Below are 24,147 nucleotides of genomic sequence, written 5' to 3' on the forward strand. Positions count from 1 at the left end.
AGATAACAGATGACAAAAAGCAAAACAGGTTTACTAATCACATTTATTTGGAAAAAAACAAAACATATCTGACATCTTACACAAATAACCAAACATAAATAACAGCTATCAAATTACAACCAAATCATTTGGGTAGGGAAGGAATGGAAACAGAAACTGAAGATCCAAAACAGGGGACAGAAATTTGATACACACATTTTAAATCTTCAGCGGACCGTGTCGGACTAAAGCTAAGTGGAAATACTATCCCACAGAAGATGAATAGCAGCAACGGGTTGAGAATGACAAGAAGAAAAACATTCAAATTTTGCTGGAGTCTGTAAACAACCACTGTACTCGCCCGCATGAAACTTTATCCCATGCAGCTAATGTGGCACTTTTGTAGGTACTTCCCAGTTACAATCACATGCATGGTCCAGACTAGGAAGAGGGAAACTGAGAAGCTTGCCGGAGTTCCCTGCTTCGGCCTCCTGTGTCAGCATCGGATTCTTACAATCTTTCACCGGAGAGTCAAAGCTTTCAGTTTGCAGCGTATCGGCTTAAAGAGGGATGACGCTGTACTACCTCAGTGCAAAAAGACGAGATTGAGAGGTAACCTGTAGGACGTGTAGACGATCTTTAGACATTTACACACACGTTAACAAATCAGCTGCTATCATCAAAATTTTTTAACAATTTCATACAATTTACTTGGTCATAAATAACATTACATCTCTCACGACTCGAAGGGCCGAGGTGTCGTGCAGAAACAGATAAAGACGACACATTTCTCGTCCTTGAAATCGTGTTCGTCTTTGGACAAACCTTGGAGCCAAATTTTGCTTGAGGCGTGGAAAACAATCCAAAGCTCCCAAAGTGTTTGACACAAATATAAAAATAAGAAATTTTACAAAAGTTAGAAGGGCTGGGAATACTCTAAAGCTGCAGCCAGAGTTTGTGATTGCTTGCTGATTTACTTATAGAGCACACCCGTTCCTCCATTTAGATTGCACACTCCTGAAGTGGATTTTTTTCACCCTCTGTTGGACAAAAGCGTAGTGCCGACGAGGGAAATAGTACCAGCGTGCACACAAAATTGGCTTGTAGCGATTGCGTAATAGTAACAAACTATTCTGGCACAAAAGGCGACTAACTCGTACCTACAGCCGTGCTGTGTCAGTTACAAAATACCAGTGTCTCAGGAAAAAATCCCCTAAAAAATACATTTTCATTCTACCCCACAAAGAGGAAGGAGGCAAACAAAAAACAATAAGCGTGGGGAGTTACTGAGGATGGAGCACACAGCATATCAGCATGTGCGAGTATTAACTTTAGTTCTTGCTATTATAAAAATAAAATACTTCCTCAATGATGATTTGTCACTAAACACACATGTTTGACGTATCTGAAGACTTCCCTGGGATGATTATGTTCAGGCTTGTTTTTCTCTGGGCAGCTAATTATGATGATCTTTTATTAAAGAAAAAAAAAGTGCTGGTGATAACAACATTGGCAAATAATGACGACTATCTGTAACACACACAATCAAGTATAGCTTTGTGGTCTCTCTCAGTGTGTTACATCCTTACACAGGTGGGTGTGCTTATAGTGCAGTAGTGTGTGTGTTTGTGTGTGCAGGAGGATGCACTTCTGTGAACAAAGTCTCACTTCCCTCCTTTGGGTTTCCTTTGTGCGCACAGAGGTCTGGCACCTGGCTGTTTGGAGTGGACTGGCTGGACCTGCGTGTTTGTGCCAGATCTCAGACTAAATATCCCTCTCTGACATCGTCTGGGGTCGCAGCCGCTCTCCTGACCCTCTCGCTGGGCCTCGGGCCACCGCCACGCTTGAAAATGGAGTGCACCGTTCTCCAGTCTCGTGAGGAAGAATGCTTGCTAGTGTGAACTCCAGATGAGGAGGAGACTGCAGTGGCTGAGGTCTTGGTAGCTCCAGGCTGCCAGCTGGGCTCCATGACTGTGTTAATGACTAAATATTAAAAAAAAATAATTGAAATTAGTCATCAGCCACAAGAAAATTATTTTAAAATTATTTCCATTTAAATAGTTTCTAAAGGGTCTGAATGACTCACCTTCGAGTTGTCTCTGAACTCTCCTGAGTTCTTTCAAGATAGATGAGATTTCCTGAAACACAGACGTCTAACTTGGCTCAAACATGCAGCGTTTACCAGCATGTGTTTATCCTGTCATTCAACCAAAAGCACACTAACCTTGTTGGATGTTTTTGCAAACGGGACATTATTTTCAGAATCGACCTTGGCCTCAATCTCTTCCCAGATATCCACTCTGTCCTGGAACATCACCCTGTGTGCAGAGGTGCCTTTCAGTCAACGTTCTGCTCTCTGACACTGATCATTTTGCAGAATTTATCACAGCAAAAGTAAGCCACAGCTTTCGTTTGACGTCTGAAACATTACCAAATAACGACCAGGAAAAGACAAGCTGAAGCCGCATGTAGCAGAGGAAACAGTTTTTTCATCTGTGTCTCATTTACTTAGATTAGATCTCTGCTCTTGGTCCCATATCGTCAGCCAATCTGTCTGTGAGCTGACTCACTAAGTTACAGTAATTAAATTAGAGCTGATGCTCACTGCAGTCTGGCTGTCAGACAGGATCAATAAAGTTTTTCATCAAAGCCAGATCAGGAATGGAAAGAGAGGAGTTTAAGTGTTCATGGTGTCTGCTCTTCTTAGTATCTTACTTCATTTTGTCAGCGAGCTGCTCCGTGTTTTCTCTGATAGCAATTATGACCTGAGACACCGGATTCAGCATCGCAGTGTCCACAACGCCCTGAGGGGGACAACAATAAAACACTTTTATAAAAGAGCTCTCGTTACAGGATATCTAAAGGAGAAGCAACTGATCATGTCTGACCTCTTCTCTGCTCCTGGAGTTGTGTTCACGGTCACTCCAGCTCTGCTCAGCTTCCCCTAATGGTGCAGAACTTGGGGGGACTTTCTGGTAACTGTTAGCCTCTGAAACATGCTGATCAAGAAAAAGATGAAATAAAGAAATACGTTTTTTATTTTTTAATGGCAGGTAAATGCATTAGAAGACTTAGTGTAACTATGGTTTTCCTTTATTTTATTTAAAAAGAGATGACTAGAATCATCTTCATCTGAGCTCTTTCATCGTCACTTTGGGCTAATATCGGTCTATAAGCTATGAATCACTGTAAAATTTTAAAATGTGGTGGAAACTACAAAAAAAATGTTTAAGTCATAAATGGTCCCATATAATTTTCAATTATGAGCCAATTCCTTTAAAACAAATACCAAAGCTGTAAGAGAGGTAAACAAATCCATAGCAGGAAATGGCTTTACAATTAAAAACATCATAACAGCACATGTTAACACATGACTGCCGTCAAAAATGCCCTCACTCGTTCACTTGAAGTTTAAGGTAACAACGGTACCTGTTCATTAGAAGCCGCCGTGGAGCCTGGTGCACTGCACTCCTCTCCGGGCTCGCCATCACCCGCTACATCGTGGATCTCTCTGGCTAATATTGCCAAGTCTTTGGCCAGATCTTGACTCAACCTTCAATAAAAAAATTAATAAATCCATATTGTATTGAATTTAAGTATTCCTTTTAAACCAATTCTCCACAACAAAGTCAATGCAAATATTTTTGCAAGAAACTAAAGGAAATATCCAATAATATATATTCAAGTTTAGTGTTGCAGTGAAGTAAATTAACTGTTTGAACAGATAAAAATCATCATCTACTGTGATTTTTCACACAACCCTTAACTAATGAAACAAAAATAAATGCTTAAAACTGTTTGCGTTTGCTGGAAAACCCAAGTATTCACACCAGAAACGCCCAGCCTGTCATATTTCTTACCGTGCAATCTCAGCACTGTGTGTGGACCAGTTGTGGAAGGCATCTCCCTCGTTGGTCTCCTCTTCAGAGTCTCTGCCGCGGTGTTTCGGGCGCAGGGCCACGATCGGCTGCGGCCGAACCGGATTGCGTGGGCTATGAGAAGCTGAGGAAGGTTGGGAGCGTTTGTGTTTAGGAGTGCTCTGGTTTGAGTCGTACTCCTCATCTGAGGTAGAGGTATAGTCAGAGCCTTTCTGTCGTCGCCTAGAGCCTTGGTGTTGTGAATTGGTTAGAGTTTTGGAAGACGAGGACAAATAAGTTGGGAAAACAGGAGAGAGAGAAAGAGATGCCATGAAAGAACCACCAAGAAAAAGAAAAAAAACCCCACTGAGTGTTTTAATAGAAACCCCCAAAACATTTCCCCGAACAAGAGACAGACATGATGCTGTGGAAGTCTTCATGACTTTCCAACAATTTACTGTTGTTGTTTTTAAGGGGGGGTCTGAACCAAACTCAAATGAACACTAGACTTCCACAGTACAGCGGCTGAGTACAGATAGGAATAAATGAGTTTAAAAAATAATACAAGTTGATGTGTAATGTGAAACATATTGTGTTAAAGTCAGGACCAGTAATACACTCTCAAAGCACGGCTGCATAAAGAAACGGCAATCCAGCCTTCACTTCAATGAGTGTACACTGTGCAGATGAAAGATATTGAACATTGGAGAATTAATATTAGTGTTAGTTTCCTTCACACACAGCTGTTGTTTGATGAAAAAGTTCTTAATTGCAGAGCTGAGAAATCGGTTATATTAGCTGAGACTTATAAAGGCTTCAGACCAATTCTCTGTCATGTCTGACACACATTGCAGGCATGTCATTCCCACAATGCTAAATCCGAGTTCATTTTTATGGCTGATAAGGCCCTGCACTTAAATATATAAGAACAGATGGTGTGTAAGTGCCGGTACTATACTTACTTGCTGTGCTGCTGGCATATTTGGCACTGCTGGAGCGAACACGAGTGATTGGAGTTCTGTTGAGTGCTGCCTTCTGTGGCCTTTCTCCCGGCTTTGGCCCTGGACCAGAGGCCCTACGAGTGGAGCTGACACCCAGCTCTGCGCTGCGGTTGGAAAATCCTGTGCTTCTGCCTGTCCACTGTGGGGTGGAGGAGGCCTCGTTGTCACTGGGTGTGTTAAATGAGCTCGTCCGTTTCCGAGGCATGGCCAGCATATCCAGCCTGGAGAGTTTCTTGGCTTCCTGGGGCTGCTTAGCTGGGGTGTTGTTGGCCTCCTGGTACAGCTTATCAGTCTCTGTGCCCTCGTTGTCTGAGGCCTCTCCGAGGCGAGCCCGGCGCAGCATGGAAGTCCTGGTGGGTCTTGGGGCTGATAGACTGTTGGCACGACTCAGTGCCTGGGACACTCTGGAGCTCTTGGTATCCTCCTTCTGAAGGGGAATTGTGTATTTGCGTGTTTGTTTGCTGTTTGACTCCTGATCAGAGTATGGTAAGCTCTGGTGGTCATCACTAAGGTCTGTGGAACCACGTTTTCCCACACTGCGTCTCAATCCGACTGGCCTCCTCAGAGGTTCAGTCCTGTTGCTCCTTTCTGCTTCCTGAGTACGGTGCTTTTCTGAGGACTGCTGAGTCGAATCCTGACTAGTTAGGCTAGCTGAAGACCTCTCTCTCTGGAGGCCACTGACCGACACTTTTTTTGTTAGTGTGCTTGGCTTTGTCTTACTGCTGTGTTGGCTGACTGTACTGGAGGTGTCCACATCAGACTCCCCAGAAAGAGAGTCCATAACAGGAGATGGAGTGTTGGTTTGTCCTGCTTGGAGTTTGGCTTCCAGTACAGCCAGAACATCTTCAGTCTCTTTGAGAAATGAATGCGTGTCCTGACTGTTAGCTCTCTGCAGTAATTCAGGGTTTAGATCTCTTTGAGCAGGCTGGCTAGAGATGTTAGGCAACCTGGTGCTGCTAGATCGCTCCTTCGTGAAGCTCTCCTGTCTGAATAACGGGGATGCTTCTTTACCCTCTGGCCTCTGTGTTGCCTGGCTCAGTACAGGAGCTGATACAACAGGTTTGACTCTTGCAGACTCCTGACTGCCTCTCAGTTTGGTCAGAGTGGCTGTTGAAAAGGTTTTGGTCACCTGTTTTCTCTCAGCCTTAGGCACCACCTCCTCCTCTGACCCGATGTAAAAAGATGTAGACTTGGCCGGGAGCGTGCGCTTGTCTCCATTTTGGTCCGACAGAGGCTTCCTCTTCTGCTCTACAATAGATCCATCATCTGACTTGCTGGCATCACTCAGGCTGTCAGGCTCTACATCGTCCTGCACAGTTAACCTGTGAATGCAGTCTTGAGCGTCAGGGACCCCCAAGCTGTTATCTTCAACATCAAATGTTGAATTTGGGTCATAATGAACATGAATGCTGGGAGCTGGAATGTCACTCTTCTCCCCCGGTGATGTCAGCTGCAGGCCGCGCTGAACTCTTTCTTGGCTTTGGCTGAGCGTAGCCTTGTGGACGATTGTGCCTCGTGCTGAAGTGGAACAGTTTTAATGCATATTAACCACAGACGATGACGCTGAATATCATTCATATTCATCAGGGTGTCTCATTATCATTTCAAATAGAGCAATGGCTGGTTAGGTGGCTTACCCCCTTCTGACAGTCCCATCTGGGAATGGATGTCAAAGAGGCCGGACGAAGGCCCAGATTCTGCATAGCTGTCTGCCAAGCTGGCCCAGCAAGACATCCACTTAGGAGCCCCCTGTAAGACTGCACCTCCTGACTGAACCTGTAAAAGATGGCATACAAGTTATTCATTACTGTTAAAAATATAATTCCCTTAGTTCCAGTTATTATAAATTCCAAAAGAGCAATCTGGTTCAAGTGCTGTATGCACTTGAACCCTAACATGTTGTACTAAACACGTGGTTTGGTTTTCTGTTTTCTTTTATTTGGTTAGAAAAGAAAAACCCAAACGATCATGAACCCAGAGCCTGTGTGCAAAGAAGAGGCAAGTGCACAAATCAAAAGAGAGACACCGAAAAAAGAGCAAAAACCAAGAAGGCAAATCAAGGAAGCACTACATCCCGATTGGTGCAATCAGACACTTGAGTCTTACCGACTGAAAATAATCATTGTTACATTAAAATGATCAATCATCTATCAATTCATCATTCAACCCTGAGCAGGAAAGTTTACCTTCACCAGACTCTGTCCCTGCTCTGGAGCTGGCCTCACCTCCCCACAACTTTTCTGACTATGCTCCTCCCTGCCCTGAACAATAACAGGCCTAAATGCTGACGGTGTTTCTGCTTCACTCAGGTTCGTTCGCTCTGGGCTGTCAACGACACCAAACACCTGTCAGGAACAAAGCATTGCAAGTGGATAAGTGCACAGAGAGGCAAAGCAGGACTGCTAATGTTCATGGCTCAGGACTTCACTCCGAGAAACACGAGGAGACCGGTAATTAGCAAAGCTGCCTTATTTCTTTTAAAACGAGCATACGTGAAAGAACTTGCCTGGTCAATCTTGCTCCGTGCCTCTTCCAGCTCCTTATCGTGAACATCTGTTTCAATAGTGTAGGTTCCTGCGTCACTCAGACTGTCCTCCTCTTCATTTCTGGGGCCTGTGGGGCTCTTAACGTCAAAACTTTGAGATGCTGGGGGCATAACAGGAGCCTTGAGGGGGACAGGTTTATGAATTGGCGAGGAAGTTTGAGGCTGGAAATGAGCGGGGCTAGTGGTAATTTGGCCAGACTGTGATGCTGGCCCTGACCCTGCTTTAGATGCTGTAGTATTTCTCTCCCAGGTGGCAGAAGAGATCTCCTTTGCTTGTTTCAGTAATTCAGCAGTAAACTCCTGGGTGAGTTTAGATTTGCGGCCCACGCTGCTAAATGGTCTTGCGGACACAGATGAGGATGAGCGGGAGGAAAGGCTGGTGCTGATCCGTTCTTCAGTCTTTTCCCTTCGTAGAGAGCCAGCTCTTTGGGAGCCCATAGAAGCAGGGCCCTTCAGGGGGATAGTGTACCGTTGGGTTGGTGGAGTAGTGGTGGAAGATGGAGGTGTGACTTGTCTCTCCCCAGTCGGACTTGAGCTTTTCTTTACTTTCTCCAGCTGTGGCCTGAGACTGGAGGGTTCTGGTGGGGCCATGATATTGATGGACTGGGAACGCTTCTTTCTCTGGTTGTCGTCAATGAGTTCAATCACAAAGGCTGGGTGGGGCTCAGCTTTAGCAAGACTGGAAAGGGACTGGGACTCTGGTGGAGAGCCAGACACAGGCTCCACTGAGTCAGGGGAGAGAAATCGCTGTGGTGGGGAAGCTCTCAAGGCTTGTGGAGAATCCTGATGTTCTAACTGGAGAAAGTTATTTCCATTGAGTGCTGGGTGCCCCGAATCACTTTGAGAACCGTCTTCATGGTAGTTTGCTGTTGATGGAAGGAGAACAAGTTAACACAGTATTTCATCTAAAACTAGAGTAAACAGATGGTGTATAAGAGACTCACTCTTGGTGGTCTTCAGAAGAGATGGGTCACTGTTTGTGCTGCACACATCTTCATCTTGCGAGCTCTTTCCCATCATGCTAGCGCTGCTTTGGACGAGCCAGTCAGCAACTTTACTCTCTGCTGACATCACCTCAGTAGGTGTGCTAGCAACCTCAGTGGAAGGTTGCTTACGCTGACGGAAAGAAAACTTGGTCACATGGTCCTTGATTTTTATTTTACCTGGCGTGCATTCATCAAATTCGATGGTAAAGGATGCGTGGCTTTGAACCACAGGGGGTGTGGGGGTGGAGGAGATGCAGTCAGAGGCATCTGCTGTGTCTTTTGTTGGAACTTCATGAACCTGCGACTCTGGTTTCTTGGTAGGACGCTGCTGGAACTCCTTTGTTGGGATCTCAAAGTAACTGGGCTCCCGGCGGTAGGAGAAGATGGGCTTAGCCTGACTGTCTGGCAGAGAGCCATTGCTCTCATATGTGGGCACATCTTTAGCAGGTTCTGTTGTCAATAAAAAAAAGCTTTTAGTGTGCTGAATATTAGAATATTGTCACACTTATATCAAAGTTCCTAACTCAAAGTTAAAGGAACTCAGATTTATGTAAATCTCTTAAAGCATAACCACTAAACATTTCCTGAAAATAAGAGCCATAAATAACATGAAGGTTCCAGACGGTGGGGCAGCACGGTGGTTAGCACTGTTGCCGCACAGCAAGAAGGTCCTGAGTTCAATTCCACCATCAGGTCTGTGTGGAGTTTGCATGTGTTTGCGTGGGTTCCCTCCGGGTACTCCGGCTTCCTCCCACCGTCCAAAGACATGCAGCTTGTGGGGATAGGTTAATTGAATAATCCAAATTGTCACTAGTTGTGAATGTGCGAGTGAATGGTTGTCTGTCCCTGTGTGTTGGCCCTGCGACAGACTGGCGACCTGTCCAGGGTGGACCCCGCCTCTCGCCCTATGACAGCTGGGATAGGCTCCAGCGCCCCCCGCGACCCTGAAAAGGAGAAGCGGAAGCGGATGGATGGGTTCCAGACGGTAGGCTGGGAAAACAAATCATGTGATTGGTCTTTGGATGCCAGCTGGGTGTGGCCAAATACCACTTTAGGAGTTCAGAGTCCAGTGGAGGGTAGTTGAGGGGGAATAATCTGTTTCAGTCTGGGCAACGTGAGGAGAACAATCACCATCATCGGCTTAGATGGTCATAATCCATCATGAGGCAGACAGCCACTGGTTTGGCCTGGCTATCAGTCCACAACTGACAGCCAGGGACCTGCCTTGGACTTAACACCATCTACCTCTCAGTGACCCACAGAGAACATCAAATGCCACAAAAAAGGCAACTTTAAATCTAATTCACAAACATGGGAATATCCAATAAATGCAATTAAAATCACTAATATAAAATACATTCTGCTTGTAAAGACAAACACTTCTGAAGGCATACACCAAATGAAAGGAGTTTACAGTGATTGCATGTAGAAATATAAGACAGATTCACTGACCTGGAGATTCCTTCTCTGGAAATTTTCCACCTCTGCTCTCCTTTTTGTTGGCCGGGTCCTCATCTTCTCCCCACCAGGAAGGCTGGCCATACAGAGGCGTGGGCTTGGATATCGGAGCATCTGTGGAGGCTAGCAGGAAAAAGCCCACAGACAGACACAAACACAATCAGGTACATAATATACTAAAAGGTGCAGGGAGGAATGGTAGGAACAAAGAAAGAGCCAACAAAGACGTGAATTTAAACCACTGCTTGGTTTTATAATCCAATAAGTTTGTTAGTCACATGACAAAACAGTGTTTTGTTTGACGTTGCAACAATAAAAAGTTACACAATGCTGGAGCTCAGAAACAAAGCCTTACGCTGCAAGTGGCCTTTGGATGTTTCAGAGCTCCCACACATTCCCATGACACAGAGAGTGTAGTGGGGGTAGGGAGGTCAAACTGTGATGCCAGATGTATCAGCAAACCACCAAAACATAATCCTCCTCATGTGAGGACAGTACAGCTAATCCTAATCTTTATAGGAAAAATGGAAGAAATCGGTCCAGGATATAGAGTAAGCTGGGCACGCAAAGGCTTTATGTATACAGAGGTCTCTGCATATATTCTCTTAAATTTGAGACTAGTTAGCTTGGCTAAATTTGCTGATGATATGTGTTTAGCAAGACTTGCCATATAACCTGGCATACTGTTCCACACAAGCCAGCCAGCCTCTACTAATCAGATCATCTAGAAGCTGCCGTTTGGCCTGATAAATAGGATAAACAAGCTCTTCTGAGTTTAATGTGGCTGCACAATCCCAAGTATCAGCAGCACTTGACCACTGTTGCCTTGGACACACACAATAAGACATCAACACAGTGACCGAAGAGGCAGAGGGGCACGTTACAGATTCCTTTCCACTTATTTAATCTTCCCCTTTTAGCTAAAGAAAATGTGGGCGAGTGTAGCAGCTTCAGTACACAGAGCAAGGTTATGCTAAGTGTATTATTTGGCATCTCAAACTGTGCACAGACACAGAGGTACAACAAAGACGGGACATAATCTCCCAAAATAAAGGTGGCAGTTATTAGGGACATTAGGTACTGTGTTTGGAGGTAGCTAAAAAGCAAAAAAAGTGAATTTTTGTTTTAGCTATTGTTATAACTTACTGGATTTGTTAAGTATGGAAACTTTAAAAAGGAAGCCACTACAAGAGCAACCACTGGGAACGCTGAACTGTTAATTTCATGCCCTCTTTTTTTCCTCTCAATACTAAATAGCCCTGGGTCCTGGCACAGTAATGTAGGCCCGACTGAGTCACACACTGTACAAGTGAAGTGTCCTGTGCTGCAGACAGCTGGAGGATTGGAGTCACTCCACATCCTGTACAGCTGCAGGGGAAAACAAGCACAGAAAAAGACACACACGTCTTTTTTTTCCCTTCTCTACGAGGCTTGTCAGAATTAAAAGAAAACAAACCTAATATGAGGCAAAATAACATATCAAGACCTTAAACAAGCTCAGCCAAAGAGACTGAATTTGCATCAGCATTTGTCAACAGAGATATGCAAGCTCGGTCTCTGTGAGGCAAAGAGACTTTCCTACATCAAACAAACTCAAAATGAATGAAAGTGACACTTTAAAAAGCGTGTACTCATTTTCTCTAACATACTTCTCTCACTGAGGCTGTAGATTTAGCACGACAGCACAGACTCCTTTGAGTGCAGGCAGTAACTGCGTAGCAACAAGTAAATATAGAGTTTGCACTGAAAGATGTCTTGCAAATAATGAACTCATACTTGCAGGCAACATAATCACACTCTGCTCCAAAGTGATGTTTACTAAAAAAAAAAAGCTAACAAAAGAAGAGTTTCTCGCAGTGCCGCAGTCAATTACACAGCTATGAGAAACATGAGGCGTGTGCTGGAAAAGTCCTATTTTAGGCACAGTTGTAGTTTTCCTTCTAAGCTCAAAGGCCTGATTATGGAGCAGAAAGCACAAGGCTGCTGCTTGCTAGATTAACTACAGCTGGAAAACGTTTCATCGGTGTGAATAAGCTTCATTCATAAAATGCCTAACTTAACAGTGCCCCGACTGTTCTGCTGTTGACATAGAGTGAAATAATAAATTCACTAAGTACATGTCAGAGTAAAGAGGGTGTGAAAGAACTGGAAATATCAGCAGTGACAGATCTACCATCACCTACATGGACAGAAGTGCCAAGCTGGGACTAAAAACCTACAGACCTTTCTAATTCTACAGCACGTGGCTGAACCACCGTCAGGCATGTCTGACTGAGATAAGACTGTTTGTCCTTAACTCTTTACCCCTCTGCTTGTCTGCAAAGCCCTTACTCATGTATACTTACTCTGGCAACCCTGGGATGTCAAGATCTACTTTTTTACCGACACCACAGGATTGTAGCATCAGCCTCTCTACTCACATGGCATCCTAATCCCACAGCAGGGAAGCTCTTAATAAGAGAAGCCATCATCCTATCGAGGGATCTATGGCCAAAGTCATGCAGTACATGGAGACTCAAGCAGACTTCCTCTTCCTCATGTATGTGGGACCAAGCTATTCAAATCCACTTCATTTAAAACTGTTTCTCTCATGCACCCAGAACAATTTATCTACTTCTGTTATCATAAAACCTGCAACCTTCCTTCTAACAAATGAACTGTGTGGATAGAATTATTTACCTGTGAGGGAGTGGGCTTTACGCTCAGCTTTGTCCTGGAGTTTGGCATTGGATAAAGAGTCTTTGCTCTTCTCTGAGTGCTGGAAGTGCAGTTTTTCCTTTGCCTTGGCCTCCAGGGCTTTTATGCTAAGCTGCAACTGGCTTGTGTACTTCTCATGCTGCACACACACACAGACAGGAGGGAAGCAGGATGTGAAAAACCTTCCGCCAACAATCAGTACAGCTGTAACGTCCTAACATATACACACTGTAAGGAAGAATATCCACCAGAGACTCAAGCTTCAACTTCTAAATATTACACATGCATCATTTTTATTTTAATTGAATTCAGCTACAGTAACTAGCATCATTAAACATGCAGAAATGACTTTAAGTGTTAAGTTATTTAATTTAATATGAAAGAAAAAATTTATTGTAGATAATTAAGCTCTAGTTTGCCATGGTAGGAGTTGGCCTGGGAAGATTGTGACTATTTTAACATATTATTTAATACCAAAATAATGTTAGTCTTTCTCAGTAGGGATCTACAGCAAACAGCTATCGCTGAAGACAGTCGAGCACTGACGATTAAAAAAGGAAGCTTACTCTTACTTACTTTAAGCGCTTCCTCCGGGACTTTGTGTTGACTCTTTTCCAGGATATACACATGCACATGTACAGATGGAGTTAAAGGAAACAATCTACATATTTTTCTTTTCAAACAATTAGATATTAGAGATGTCCTGACTGGAAAATACTGAGCACTGACCATTACTTTTTTCTGATTGAAAAATCAGAAATGTTGCTCATTTCTCCGTTTGCACCAAGACAACAAATAAATCTTTATTATAACCAAAAAATAAGTGAACTGGTTTACTGTCTTGTAGCACTATCACGAAACTTATCAGTTCTAAACTGATGAGACAACAGATAAACATCAAGAGACATCACCTATAAAGCTATAAATGTATTTATAGCAGTCAACTAGAAAGTGCATTTTCTGAAGAAACTGCAGTGTGAATGCTTGAATCTGAATGTATGCACTGAAATGAATTAATTGCTGAATTTTGAGTTAAAAATATTGAATGAGATTAAAAAAAAAACAAAAAAAAAACACGAATTTAACCTGAAAACAAAGGTGCTGAACTGCTAAAAGCTGAAGGTTACACAGAAGAAGGAGTTGGAAAAAAACTGAAAATGTTTTAAATGTAAATTAGAAAACCCTAAGAAATGAGAAAAGAACATTTAGAGTCAGAAAACATCTGAATGAATATTAAAAGGTCATATTCTTTGAATCACTGAATGACTAAAATGTGATCCCTCCACTTGGACCCACACAGTTTAAAAAGTTTACATCTCTGAGCTTTGAAAGACAAGATGTTGGAAAAAGAACAACGATGGCGACGTTTTGAGGGTAAAATGATGGCTGTAACACTGTGGACACAGCAGCAGTTGAAAGAGAAGTGTTTAAGATGAATCTTGGCAGAGAGAGAGAGAGAGCTCGTTAAGCAGGCAGGTGTGAGCCTGGTTGCTATAGTGACCGCACCCAATGGCTCCATACACACGTACACAGACATGCGCCTCACTTTTGCTCCTTAAAATGAACAGAAAAGTCAGGGCGAAACAAATCGTTCCCAAATGAAAAGTATAGGTCGTATTGACGAAATTCTTTCACCGTGAGCGACAGCAGCTTCTAGTCTACTGAATTCTCAGTTTTCATGCCTGTGGAGTTTATTATATGGACGTGGTGACAGTGGAAAGACACCATGCTCTTCTGATTTTCAAACGAACCTTCTGAGCCATTTTAACATTAGAGTCTATGGAAGAGTTGGAGGGAGGAAGCTGTGCATTGGTGACATTTACGAAAGAACCATAACACCTAGTACAATAGTAAACACATTGGATGAAAGAGGACAGCGATGGCTACGTTTTGAGGGTAAAATCATACCTGTAGAGCAAACGCTGCGGACACAGCAGCAGTTTTAAAAAAGATTTTAAGATTAATTTTTTTGCTCCTCTCACTCTAGCAGTTGAGCTGTCTCACTCTAGCCCCAACATTCCGTCCCATACACACCCATTATAAACTCTGAAACGGGTGAAAAAACATCATGAAACTTAAACTGGAACTGAAGAAAAAGTATAATAGATATTGAAAAGATAAATACAAGTTCAATAGTTGAATGTCTTGTCTTCGTTTTAAAGTTTGAATGGTGGCTCTATGTCAATGTATGTGGAAGTAGATACAGTTTAAAGAGGAGGAATTTGAATGAGAATTTGAAGGGTCTCCCCATTGAAATACATTATAAATTTTTGTTAAATAAAGTTGAATAAAATAAAAAATATAAATGTTAAAAATGAGAAAAATAGAAGCAGTGTTGTCCAAAAGAATAGGAATCTAACGGTGTTTGAATGGTTTTTCTAAGTTGAACGGTTTTGAAGGAGATAGATTACAAAAAACGTACGGAATACAGAATAATAACTAGAAAGTGCATTTTCTGAAGAAACTGCAGTGTGAATGCTTGAATCTGAATGTATGCACTGAAATGAATTAATTGCTGAATTTTGAGTTAAAACTTTTTTAATGAGATAAAAAAAAAAACCCGAATTTAACCTGAAAACAAAAGTGCTGAACTGCTAAAAGCTGAAGGTTACACAGAAGAAGAAGTTGGAAAAAAGCTGAAAATGTTTTAATTGTAAATTAGAAAAACCTAAGAAATGAGAAAAGAACATTTAGAGTCAGAAAACATCTGAAAGAATATTAAAAGGTCATATTCTTAGAATCACTGAAAGACTAAAATGTGATCCCTCCACTTGGATCCACACAGTTTAAAAAGTTTACATCTCTGAGCTTTGAAAGACAAGATGTTGGAAAGAGAACAACGATGGCGACGTTTTGAGGGTAAAATGATGGCTTTAACACTGTGGACACAGCAGCAGTTGAAAGAGAAGTGTTTAAGATGAATCTTGGCAGAGTGAGAGAGAGAGCTCGTTAAGCAGGCAGGTGTGAGCCTGGTTGCTATAGTGACTGCACCCAAGGGCTCCATACACACGTACACAGACATGCACCTCACTTTTGCTGCTTAAAATGAACAGAAAAGTCAGGCCGAAACAAATCGCTCCCAAATGAAAAGTAAAAGTCGTATTGACAAAATTCTTTCACCGTGAGCGACAGCAATGTCTAGTCTACCTAATTCTCAGTTTTCATGTCTGTGGAGTTTATTATATGGACGTGGTGACAGTGGAAAGACACCATGCTCTTCTGATTTTCAAACGAACCTTCTGAGCCATTTTAACATTAGAGTCTATGGAAGAGTTGGAGGGAGGAGGCTGTGCATTGGTGACATTTATGAAAGAACCATAACACCTAGTACAATAGTAAACACATTGGATGAAAGAGGACAGCCATGGCTACGTTTTGAGGGTAAAATCATACCTGTAGAGCAAACGCTGTGGACACAGCAGCAGTTTTAAAAAAGATTTTAAGATTAATTTTTTTGCTCCTCTCACTCTAGCAGTTGAGCTGTCTCACTCTAGCCCCAACATTCCGTCCCATACACACCCATTATAAACTCTGAAACGGGTGAAAAAACATCATGAAACTTAAACTGGAACTGAAGAAAAAGTATAATAGATATTGAAAAGATAAATACAAGTTGAATAGTTGAATGTCTTGTCTTCGTTTTAAAGTTTGAATGGTGGCTCTATGTCAACGTATGTTGAAGTAGTAAGAGTTTAAAAATGAGTGAGTTGAAGGAGAATTTGAAGGGTCTCCCCATTGAAATACATGGGAAATTTTTGTTGAAAAAAGTTGAATAAAATTAAAAATATAAATGTTAAAAATGAGAAAAATAGAAGCACACCATTCCAAAAGAAGAGGAATCTAATGGTGTTTGAATGGTTTTTCTAAGTTGAACGGTTTTGAAGGAGATAGTCGGCGAAAAACGTACGGAATAGAAAATAATAATAAAGATTAGAAGAACAATACTGTGAATGCTTTTCAAGCATTCACACTAATAAACTAGAAAGTGCATTTTCTGAAGAAACTGCAGTGTGAATGCTTGAATCTGAATGTATGCACTGAAATGAATTAATTGCTGAATTTTGAGTTAAAAATATTGAATGAGATTTAAAAAAAACAAAAAAAACCCGAATTTAACCTGAAAACAAAGGTGCTGAACTGCTAAAAGCTGAAGGTTACACAGAAGAAGGAGTTGGAAAAAAACTGAAAATGTTTTAAATGTAAATTAGAAAACCCTAAGAAATGAGAAAAGAACATTTAGAGTCAGAAAACATCTGAATGAATATTAAAAGGTCATATTCTTTGAATCACTGAATGACTAAAATGTGATCCCTCCACTTGGACCCACACAGTTTAAAAAGTTTACATCTCTGAGCTTTGAAAGACAAGATGTTGGAAAAAGAACAACGATGGCGACGTTTTGAGGGTAAAATGATGGCTTTAACACTGTGGACACAGCAGCAGTTGAAAGAGAAGTGTTTAAGATTAATTTTGGCAGAGTGGCAGAGAGAGCTCGTTAAGCAGGCAGGTGTGAGCCTGGTTGCTATAGTGACCGCACCCAATGGCTCCATACACACGCACACAGACATGCACCTCACTTTTGCTGCTTAAAATGAACAGAAAAGTCAGGCCGAAACAAATCGTTCCCAAATGAAAAGTAAAAGTCGTATTGACAAAATTCTTTCACCGTGAGCGACAGCAATGTCTAGTCTACCTAATTCTCAGTTTTCATGCCTGTGGAGCTTATTATATGGACGTGGTGACAGTGGAAAGACACCATGCTCTTCTGATTTTCAAACGAACCTTCTGAGCCATTTTAACATTAGAGTCTATGGAAGAGTTGGAGGGAGGAGGCTGTGCATTGGTGACATTTATGAAAGAACCATAACACCTAGTACAATAGTAAACACATTGGATGAAAGAGGACAGCCATGGCTACGTTTTGAGGGTAAAATCATACCTGTAGAGCAAACGCTGCGGACACAGCAGCAGTTTTAAAAAAGATTTTAAGATTAATTTTTTTGCTCCTCTCACTCTAGCAGTTGAGCTGCCTCACTCTAGCCCCAACATTCCGTCCCATACACACCCATTATAAACTCTGAAACGGGTGAAAAAACATCATGAAACTTAAACTGGAACTGAAGAAAAAGTATAATAGATATTGAAAAGATAAATACAAGTTGAATAGTTGAATGTCTTGTCTTCGTTTTAAAGTTTGAATGGTGGCTCTATGTCAATGTATGTGGAAGTAGTAAGAGTTTAAAAATGAGTAAGTTGAATGAGAATTTGAAGGGTCTCCCCATTGAAATACATGGGAAATTTTTGTTGAATAAAGTTGAATAAAATTAAAAATATAAATGTTAAAAATGAGAAAAATAGAAGCAGTCATGTCCAAAATAATAGGAATCTAACGATGTTTGAATGGTTTTTCTAAGTTGAACGGTTTTGAAGGAGTAGGCTTTCAAAAAACGTACGGAATAAGAAAATATAATAATAAAGATTAGAAGAACAATACTGTGAATGCTTTTCAAGCATTCACACTAATAAAATAGAATAAAGATTAGAAGAACAATACTGTGAATGCTTTTCAAGCATTCACACTAATTACTTCTCGAAACTGTGCCCCTTCACCTCTAACGACAAAGCATGTCTACGTGTATCTGTACACTGAACAGTGTTGCTTTGTGTTATCTAACATACATTTCACCACTCATTAGTTTTCTCCTGAGGTCAAAGGGCGCAGGCGGCTTCCGGTCAACAGTTCACTATCCTGGCTGAAAAACACACAGGATTTTCATGCCAGTAGATCAAGGTGGAGAAAAAAAATGTAATAAATGTGAGAAAAAGTGCTGCTGACCCCTGGTCCTTTTCTGTGTTGAATACCAAAGACCAATGAAAACAAAAGCAGAAAGTCTGGATAATGTATGAATGATACACGTCCAATGATGATTAAGCCAACAGAATTAAAAAAAATAAAAATGCATAAAGTTTAAAACATAAGTATAAAAAAAGGATATCATAACCAAAGCGAATGACATCTGACAGCTTTAGGGTGATATATGTCTGGTCTGGGATTCTGAGGTCGTTCACAAATGTCTGCAAAACAGAAAAACAAAACAAAATTCATAACATTCACTGTTCATTCGCTAATGAAGGTAATGACTCACAGGTGACAGGCCTTCTAATTCCAAGCACTCGGATACCGTAAGGTGCTTTGCCAGCGGACCTTTCCCATTGAAAGTTAATCCACCAACACGTTAAAACTCTGACGAGATTATGTTGTTATGCAATGTCAGTAAGCTTTTATAAAATGGCCAGGTGGAAAGAAACATGTGCAATTTGTTCATCAATTTGTTTTAACTTCTCCCTTAACTAACAGATGGTTAGAGGAGTTACTCAATTTATCTTTAGATGATTAAAAGTAAAGAAACAAGGATAACACTGTGCACCAAACAGTAGCTCTCATTCTACACAGACGAAACAAAGGTAATTAGGGAAGGATTTCAGTTATAGGCCCTCGTACTGTTCTGCTCTGATTAGTTTAGCTGCAGTTACTAAGGCCAAAAGAAACACTGAGAACAATGAACGGTTTCTCCCACGGCTCAGCTCAGGATTTCATTTGGATAATGGTGCAGTGAAGTGGCAACAGCAGCAGAGAGACAAGGGAACAGGGTGAGATCGAAAGATTTTCTTTTTTTGGGGGGAATGGTCACTGTTTGCCCAACCGTTTGCACACACACACATTTTTGTACTAAGGGATTTACTGCAGTTGAAACACGAGCCTTCGGTGATACCAGAGACTTTTTTTGTTGTTTTTTGCACAAGCTGAAGTACAAAGTTTGGAAGTAAAGACAGACCCACTCACCCCGTTCAAGCTGCCCAGGTCCTTCACCATGTGCTCATCTGTATTTGGGTCATAGTTGATGACAGCATGCTGTTTATCCACACTGCGAGACTGAAACAAATGTGGAAAAAAAAAAGTGCATGATGTGCTGACAACTTGATTACATGACATGAAATTTGTGATCATTCATTTAGATTCTAAATTGAGATCCCAAGGTAAGATTTTCCAGGCTTACAACTGGGATTCTGGAAGGTGGCGACAGTACGAATTTTACCGATATGCACCATAGGCACTGAGTCTATCAGAAATTATGTCAGTTTAACAGCTTATTCAGTTTTGGGTTGAGGTGGTGTACACTTTGAACAGGTTGCCAGGTCATCACAGGGCTAACACAGAGAGAGAGAGCTAACCATTCATGCTCAAAGTCACACCTACAGCCACGTTAGAATCAGCAGTCGACTTAACATAAATGTATCTGGACTGCGAGGGGAAAAAACAGAGTACTCAGAGAGAACGTGCCACCTCTATAGTGAAAAGGTCACTGCCAGTCAGCATGCAGACCTGGGACCTTTATGCTGCGAGGCAACAGCACTGCACTGCTGTGCCGCAGTAGTTATTTTTGATACCTAAAAAGTCCTTTATTCTGGTTTACACACAATCCCAATTAACAAAACTGTGCACAAATATTTTCATTAGGAAACCCAAGCATGAGATGGAGCAGCGGGTAGCACTGCTGCCTCGCACCAAGAAGGTCCACCATCAGGCTGGAGCTGTTTGGCTTCCTCCCACAGCGCACAGACATGCACAAGATCAAGTTAACCGGCAAGTCTAAACTGATAAAAGGTGTGAATGCAAGTTGTGGTGTTTCTGTGTTAGTTTTGTGATAGACTGGCAACCTCTCCACCGATGACAACCCTGAAGTGGATAAGAAGATGGATGGATGGGATTGAAACAGGAATTTTCTTTTGGATGTGCCAACGCGCCCTAAACTAACTATTCGCCCTAATCTACCAAAATCTTCTCTGAATGCTGAAGTTTCTGTGCACGCATCTGCTATTACACAGTTGTGTGGAGTACCCACAATGTTGTTGTACATGTACAACAACAATAAAAGGGCTATTCTATTCTATTCTATTAAGCAGAGTAAAAATGCGTCTTCATCAATTAAGTTCAGGCTAAGCCAGTGATTCAGACTGACTCACTTTTTCTTCTCTCCTCATTAGGGCCTCAGCACAAGCGAACTCACTGAGTGCCAAACTTGTCTGCAAAATTAACACGGTCATTCAATGGACAATTTATGGGCTTGTCACAAACTGTTCCAAACCAAACCCTAACTGGGATAAACAGCAGTCGGAGGCAGTCTGTACTGCCTGTGTTAATCAGCTCAATTGGTCGCCTTTTAAATAACTTACTTTAAGTTTTTAGTGTTGGTTAATCAATTTGTCGATTAGTTTAACAGATCTGAATTCATAACTCTTAGTCCTTAACTTCCCTTTGCACCCCTTATCAGAGGAAAACAACGTATCTCTGGCTTAAGAAACAATAACAGGCCACTGAATTAGAAACAAAAGGCACTCAGTATCATTGTAGAGGCGTACGGTCTAATTACTTCTCATGGAGATACAGACTGATCAAACACTAGTACTCATGGAAAGTCCAAACTTTCAAGGCGAGGTCCTTAATTGTGCGGTTTGATAAAATTTCCCTTAAGCTGGATCCGTGCCTCTCATGCCAAATGGGATTCTCTTCTTGTAATCTTTCAGATACAATGTGAATGAGGGAGGAAAAAAACTCCCCAAGAAACCCAAAACATTTAAGACATTAAAGACAATATAGGGCAGGAATGGGCTATGTGCCAAGTCAGGAAGAAGCCCCAAGCACTAGAAATATCTGCATCGCTTCAAGCTGGGGAAAAAGATGAGGCGGCGACGCCTAAATGTGGACATAAGCAACTCTGTGGTTTGCGGGGCTTTTCTGCACATAACGCACAAACTAAGGAAAGTATAAACAACTGCTGCCGAGGCAACATTCTTCCTTCGCTGGTCTAAACACAGAGCGAGAAGAAAATGGGAGGAGAATATTACACAAAAACCACAAAGAAATTGTGTTTGTGGCACACAGAGCATGGAAAAGCAACACATGGGAATGCTTTAGTTGAGTTTTTAAGTCATTGTTTGTGAGGCTGCGAGGGGCAACTTTGAGTGAAGACACCGTCACCTGGTTAGACACCTAACCAGGTGACGCATGCCAGAAGCCTCCTGCTGGTTTTTCGCATACTTGTGTGACCAGCTGTCCTGTCAGACATCAGTGCAGAGTAATGCAACTTATCCTGAGCATCCTGAACGTCACGTACAACACTCTGCGTGACACTCACCTGGAGCATGAGCTCGCAGTCGTCCCGACCGACGAAGATCATCTCGCGTGGCAGCCTGTGACGCGTGCCAGAGCTGCTCACCAGAAACCATGATGTCACACTCATGTTGGGGTTGCGAGTCAGGACCTTCTTGGCATCCTGGGAAAAGACGACAACCAAATAGATCTAGGATGGCAAAAAATCTTTATGCTAATTTAATGTTATCTGAAATCTGCTGTGCTTGTTCTTCATTTTAAATAGGCTATTTATATTCCATTTATAATTATTTGTTTCACTGATTTTTGTCAGTATTTTATATCAAGCTTTTTAGGCAGTATTAGTCATTGTAATTTCTTGTGTATTTTTTCCTCCAGCTATTTTGTTTGGTCATATTTTGTTTAATTTCACTTAATAAAGTTGATGACTCTGTTTTGGCAGGAACTTTCAAACCTTTGGGATTAATCATATTTTGCTACTATCTGAACAATATTGAATATCATTTTTTTTTAAGGGCAAAGAAAAACCCTCACTGCAATGAGAGGATCTTTTTATCCAACCAGTTGTGTCTGGCTGTATTACTACCAGCTAATGCCATAAAAAAACGGATCCCATTTTTGTAGCTAGATTTTCACTCGTCAGGAAAGGCTACACAGCAGAGTATGTTCACACAAGTAACAAACGCAGATATCGTAATCGAATAAAGGCGATATGAGATGTTAGAGTTGATCTTTTTGATGAAGCATGCCGGGAAACTTGTTGCAAATGGCTCCTGTGAGGAGTAAGGTAACGATGGCTAACAATTCAAACTTCCAGCTCAGGTTTAACTTCCTGTAACCTTTGCGAGCTAACCAAAAAATACAAGCCAGTGTTTGTATTTTAAATTACAAGCTGCTTGTAAATAAACCACTATTTTTTTTATTTTTTTTATTTGATAAAACAGGAAGCTGTTGGGAGTCTGTCGGTGAGGTTGTTTAGCTAACGCTCGTGAGCCTCCGGCTTGAACGAAATAAGCTATCTCCAAACGATTTCCCCCAACAAGGACTCACCTTTAAAGCCTTCTCCGTTTTACTCCTGAGTGAATCCAGTGTTTGTCGTCCCACAGCAGTTTGGAAATTCGACGTCCGACCGACACTCACTTACAACAAGCTCATCAGGTGACAACGGGCAGGTAAAGTTCGCTCACACCCTTACCTTCCTGCGGGAATGACAACCGGACGAAACTCAAACCTCAAACGCGTCTCCTCCCGTCGGGCTGACGTAGCTTGACAAGTCCCCATCAAAAGCGTTTTTTTCTCTCCGAGAGGTTAGAGGAGAGTAAGAGCTCTCACTCTGTCCGGGTTCCGGGAGCAGAAAAGATGGCGGCGGCTTCAAGCTGAAAGCTAAGGGTCGTGTCCAGAGGTAGAGTGTTGTATATTTTTTTAAAATATCAAAAATGTCTACCTACCTTCTTTATTTTTTCATTTTATTAATTTATTTATACATTTCTCTTTAATGTCGGCTGCCCTGAATTTGTTAAATGTGTAATGTTTATTAGCGTGGTTTCTAAGACTTTTTATGGGCCTAATTTATTTTATATACAGTTGAAAAGTTCTAACATCTGACGTTTGTAGCGTAAGTAAATGGTTATCTATTGGCTAAATAAATTCAGAACTTCGACGCGCATGTGCAGCACAACATAGCGCTAGTCGCCATCTGGTGAGTAACCGCTTTTATAGACGATCTACGGCTTTATTCGTGTCCCGACCGGACTTTGTTTATCCTGTGTTTCGCTTTGGCAACGCATCCCCGTCTAAATAGAAGAAATGAAGGCGTTTGGGAGAAACAGCCTCTAAGAGCACGAACAATAGGAGGTCGTCGTTAAAATCAGCTCATTAGTTAAAAGTGTGCAAAGCGCATGTTAACTCATAAACTATGTTAAATTAAAAAAAAAACAATATCACAAAATACCACCGTTTAACTTTGCAACAGGTGGTGATAATCGCTGAAACAGAACTCTGGAGATGATGGCAGGCTATAAAAAATATTAATCCAAAGGCAGAAGCCTTGCACCCATTAGATGGCGCTCTAGTTTCAATTTACAGTAGAGCTGCTCCGGGTTAAAAAAAAAAAAAAAGAAAGATTTCATCACGAGATTCATTCAGGAAATTTCAAAGAAGCCACAAGGTCACAATGACTTTCTGTGTTTATACTGGGTGTATAAACCATCCAGTTTATTTTAACACTCATATTTTACTGAATCATGGTGCATTTGAGTGCAATGAAAACAATGTTCTCATATACTGGCCATGCATTATGTGCTCCAAAACACTAAGTTCACTGTGAGGCAAATGTGGTTGAGTTTAGCTGAATTTGCCCTCCACCTAAAAGAGGTTTTAATCAGCAGGTCTGACCGGTTTCTGAGGGCTTTCCCTCTAAACAGAAAACACCCAGCTCTGTTACGATTAAAAC

General features: G+C 41.7%; 1 protein-coding gene across 4 annotated transcripts; it reads right to left on the minus strand.

Moving 5' to 3' along the window:
* Positions 1-24: 24 nt before the first annotated feature.
* Positions 25-23,390, minus strand: cep170ba (centrosomal protein 170Ba). Of its 4 annotated transcripts, none has more exons than XM_082517284.1 (19): positions 22,746-23,390; positions 21,721-21,858; positions 19,368-19,457; positions 18,518-18,598; positions 13,100-13,156; positions 12,506-12,662; positions 9,821-9,949; positions 8,327-8,818; positions 7,344-8,248; positions 7,024-7,182; positions 6,475-6,613; positions 4,799-6,355; positions 3,840-3,981; positions 3,409-3,532; positions 2,868-2,978; positions 2,695-2,783; positions 2,204-2,297; positions 2,066-2,117; positions 25-1,962 (listed from the first exon to the last, which is right to left on the minus strand). In XM_082517284.1, the coding sequence occupies exons 2-19, from the start codon at positions 21,823-21,825 to the stop codon at positions 1,739-1,741; spliced, it is 4,707 nt and encodes a 1,568-aa protein (XP_082373410.1). In that variant the 5' UTR covers positions 21,826-21,858; positions 22,746-23,390; the 3' UTR covers positions 25-1,738. The 4 variants fall into 4 exon arrangements, with proteins under 4 accessions (XP_082373410.1, XP_082373409.1, XP_082373408.1 ...); XM_082517283.1 differs by having other exon boundaries at positions 3,840-4,086; positions 7,063-7,182; positions 22,746-23,389; XM_082517282.1 differs by having other exon boundaries at positions 3,840-4,086; positions 22,746-23,389.
* Positions 23,391-24,147: the final 757 nt, after the last annotated feature.

This window comes from Aulonocara stuartgranti, assembly GCF_965226115.1.
Source record: "Aulonocara stuartgranti genome assembly, chromosome: 19".
Lineage (NCBI taxonomy): Eukaryota > Metazoa > Chordata > Actinopteri > Cichliformes > Cichlidae > Aulonocara > Aulonocara stuartgranti.